The following is a 4,716-nucleotide window of genomic DNA, read 5'->3' on the forward strand; positions in this document are numbered from 1 at the left end:
CTTGGTACTATTTATTTTATGTAAATTACGTTTTATATCTTCTGTGTTAAATAATTTATTTTATGAAAGTTTTGTTTAACTATTGATTAATTCTTTAAAAAAAAATTGAAATTTAATTTAGAAATGAAAACAATAATGATGAATTATAAGCTATATGAAAAAATATCAAGAAACACTATTGTAAAAGAAAAATAACTAAAAATAATTTAATTAAATAGTAGTCCTTAAAAATATTTTTGTAGAAGATAATTATATATATATATATATATATATGACTTATAATAAATAAATATTTTTGCCCATATAAATTATTGTAATTGAATTATTATATTGACTTGATAGTGAGAGTTAAAGTATTATATATAATATTTATTTATTTTTCATAAACATGATTTATATAATATTTTAATCTTGATAAATAAGAATTAATTTATACTTACATGACACGTAATTTCTGTGGGTTAAATAATATCTAACACTCATGGGAGTATCCGATTCTAGATTTGAAGTTTGAACACTTTTATTGTTATGGTAATTTTTACTGAAATAAAAAAACACCAATTCAATTTTCCACCTACATTTGAAGTTTATTTTTATTTATGCACACCTATAATTAACAAAAAATGAAAACAATCTCACGTGAATAGAAATATTTTTATTTCTTCTAGTTTAGTTTAGTTTAGCAATATTTTACAATATTTTTATATATAATAATATGTTTAGCCTAATTATATGTATATCAATATTAGGTTGTTTATATTTATTTTTATTATCATGTTAATTTATTAGTCATTGTTATGAAGTTTAAAATATAATTTAATTATTGATTGATATTATATTTTCAAAATTTTATACAGATATATATACACAATGACATCAAATGAAGAATTTCCTATAGGAAGACTCGAAGGTGCTCTAAGCGACGATATTGGATGGCATTTTGGAGTACCTATAGCAGGAAATCGCAACAATGTCCACTGTAAACTTTGTCAAAAGATAATAAGGGGTGGCATTACAAGATTGAAGCAACACATAGCACATGATAAAGGTCAAGTAGCAGGTTGTCCAAGAGTCACGTCATTTGTTAGGGAGAATATGATGAAACTTCTCAAAGATAAAAAAGAAAAGAAAATTGACTTTTAGAAAAAGAAAAGAAGAATTTGAATCTCGATTAAGAGAAGATGATGAAGAAGATAGTGACGAGGAGATGATGATAGCTTCGCAACAAAGCATTAGATCACAACGTGAGTGGGAAGATAGACAACGATTCAGACAACAAACAGAGGGATCTAATAACATCTATGAATCAGGTGGAAGCTCTCGCATGAGAGTTAGTCAAACTTCAAGAAAAGAAGATGCTACTTTTGCTTTAAGATCTACAAATGTGGATCTTGTGAGAAGTAAAAGTATGAAACAACCAAAAATAGGTGGGGGTCTTATGAAAACATTAAAGAAAAAGCTCGGAGAAGCGGTAAGCAAGTTTGTAATTTATGAAAGCTTACCTATGAATTTATCAAATTCTCCATGGTTGCATAATTTGATTATTGCAGCAGCTGAGGTAGGTCCATCAGTTAAATGCCCTACACCTTATGAAGTTTCTGATGTGTATTTAGAAGCTGAATATAAAAGCATGCAAGAATGGATAAGCAAGTTGAAAACTACATGGAAGGAAAAAGGAGTAACAATAATGTGTGATGGTTGGACAGATAGTGTAAATCATACACATATTATGAATTTTCTAGTGTATTGTAGCAAGGGAACGATTTTCTTGAAATCTATTGATGCTTCTAATGTTGACAGTAGAAATACTGATTACTACTTTCAGTTATTGGATAAGGTTGTGGACGAAGTGGGAGAAGAATTTGTAATTCAAGTTGTTACAGATAATGAAAAAGCACTTAAAGCAGCTGGTCAAAAGTTGATGGAAAAGAGACAACATTTATATTGGACTGCATGTGCAGCACATTGTTTGGATCTTTGTTTGGAGGATATAGGAAAAAAAAAAAGAATGTGCAAAAGTTATTAAGTGATGCAAAAGTAGTAACAACTTTTATCTACAATCACACATGGATTGTAAATCTCATGAAAAAATACACTGGAGGTAGAGAAATTGTTCGTCCTGGTGTTACCCGATTTGCAACACAATTCTTACAACTTCAAGCAATTGTGCAACAAAAGCAAGGCTTGAGGAACATGTTCAACTCAGAAGAATTTAGACGATCTAAATTTGGAAGAGACAAAAATGGATTGGCATTTGAAGCAAGACAAATTGTTATTGGCAATGATTTTTGGAGCAAGGCTAATGATATATTGAAGGTATTTGAGCCTTTAGTAAAAGTTTTGAGGCTAGTTGATGGTGATGAGAAACCAACAATGGGTTTTATATATGAGGCAATTGATCGAGCTAAACAATCAATTCAAAAAAGTTCTCGTTATTATTCTCAATACCAAGAAATAATTGACAAGCGTTGGAAATTCATGCATTCTGATCTTCATTCTGCTGGTATGTCATTGTAATTTTACGTTTATTATATAAAGCAATACATTAATACATACAATTATAGATACATATTGATTAACTATTTATTTTTTAGGGTATTTTCTTAATCCACAATTTCAATATGGAGTTGAACATGGATCTGATGTGTATCGAGAGACATTTGAAGGGACCAAAAAGGTCATCATGAAATTGGAGAGAAACATGGATGATCAAATTAAAGCTTTAAACTCGGTTAGTAATAAATAATTATATTTTGTTTTTTAAAATTATTGTTATATAACTATGTATTGATATCTTATACAATATAATGTGATATAGTTGGTATTGTTTAAAGACATGGGTGAAACATTTGCTACACCTCAAGCTCAAAGAGCTTGGTCTAGAATGAATCCAGGTAAATATAGTTTCTTCCTTTCTCAATAAATAAATGTATTTTTTTTTTATAAATAATAACTTTTTTTTGCTTGATCTCTTAAAAAGCTGAATGGTGGTTGATGTTTGGTTCATGCTTTCCTGAACTTCAACGTGTGGCTATTAAAGTTTTAAGTCAAACAACTTCAGCCACAAATTGTGAAAGAAACTGGAGTACGTTTAGCTATATTCATACAAAGACAAGGAATAGGCTTAAGTACAAAAAGTTGCAAAAACTTGTCTTTACACATTACAACATGAAATTGAAAATGAGGCATCAAATGAGAAAAAGTCAAGAAGAAATTGAATCAAGTTTCAATCCAATTAATCTTGATTATATATTTCGAGAAGATGATCCATTATCTGCATGGATAGAAGAAAGAGAAAATCCACTTTTAGATGGAGTTCAAAATTCAGAGTGGTTGCCTTGAATTGATACAGATGATGAAGATGTGGAAGGTGGAGATAGTGATAATGATGGTGGTGACTTAAGCCCACCAAGTAATAATAGTGGTGATGATGGTGTTGATATTGAAGGTGAAGAAAATGATGGTGAGGATGATGAGGATGAACAAAGACAAAATGATCCATATCAAGAGACTCCATATAATAGGTGTGACACAAATCTGGTAATTGATTTCACTACTTCTATGTCAGGTATGATTCCTCCTGATCGTTCATTTTCAGATGATAATAGAAGAGACAATTCACAAGTTAGAAGAGGAAAAAATAAACAAAATGTGTCATGTCAAGATTCTTCATCTTATCATATTGAACAAAGTTTTAGTGAATTCAATATTGATGATTCTTCAGAAAGTAGTCAAGGGTACTATCCACCATTAGTTTATCAACATCCTTATTTTAATGCATACAATCAATATGGAAGTGACCAAGTTCCCTCATATCACCAACCATCAATGAATTATAATGATCCTTATTATCAACAACAAAGTGGTGGATTTTTTGATTATGTTTTTGGACAAGGAGCCACACAAGGGGATAGCCAAAGCGAGAGTGCAGGCTATGATCATCCTCGCCACTCTACTATGTGGTAATAAGTATCATGTGAGTTATAAATTTATTATATATATAATTTTTCACTTGTGAAAAAAAATTCATGCTTTTTATAGTTTTACAATATTAATAAAAATTTCATATTTTTTCCTTATAGTGAAATGCATCTCTGAAGGGTGGCATTGCTTCTCAGATAATTGATGACAATGAAACTTGTGGGCAATCATATTATTTTATGTCAAGCCATGTCTTTTTTTCTTTCTTGTCTATTTAAAATTTGTCTAAATGTGTGTACTTTTAAGTTTTTTATTTGTGTCAATGAGACAATTTGCTTTTGAGATATTCTGACAAATATTGAGTAGCAATTAATCTAACCACTATTGTGTTTCTCTTACTTTTAAATTAATTTTAAAATAAATAAAATTATTCATTAAAATAATAGGATGTTTTAAAAAAGGAATAAAAATGTATAAATCTTTAAAAATAAAACATATATCAATAATTACATTTTTTTATATTTAGTGCAAATAATTAATAATTTCACACCGCAACAACCGCAATCCGCATCGCAATACTCGCAATACCCGCAACCGCAGTAACTGCAACCGTGACCGCAACCGCGACTGCAACCGCAATTTAAAACCATGAATAAGAGTATAAAAGAGACATAAAGTATTGAGAGACTTAATTTACAGTAAATTCAACATTAGACATATAAAGTTGAATTAATATATTCACATATGATTACAAAAGAAACAACATTACAAAAAAGTTAACAAAAAAAAATAAAA

The 4,716-nt window shown here is 29.2% G+C and overlaps 1 protein-coding gene across 1 annotated transcript; it reads left to right on the top strand.

The window, feature by feature from the left end:
• Positions 1-554: 554 nt before the first annotated feature.
• Positions 555-4,494, top strand: LOC145949541 (uncharacterized). Its single transcript, XM_083059621.1, has 4 exons — positions 555-2,731; positions 2,819-2,894; positions 2,981-3,976; positions 4,083-4,494. The coding sequence occupies exons 1-3, from the start codon at positions 2,684-2,686 to the stop codon at positions 3,340-3,342; spliced, it is 486 nt and encodes a 161-aa protein (XP_082915747.1). The 5' UTR covers positions 555-2,683; the 3' UTR covers positions 3,343-3,976; positions 4,083-4,494.
• The last annotated feature ends 222 nt before the right edge of the window (positions 4,495-4,716 follow it).

This window comes from Cajanus cajan, chromosome 7 (assembly GCF_000230855.2).
Source record: "Cajanus cajan strain Asha chromosome 7, NIPB_CcT2T_4, whole genome shotgun sequence".
In the NCBI taxonomy this organism is placed as follows: Eukaryota; Viridiplantae; Streptophyta; class Magnoliopsida; order Fabales; family Fabaceae; genus Cajanus; species Cajanus cajan.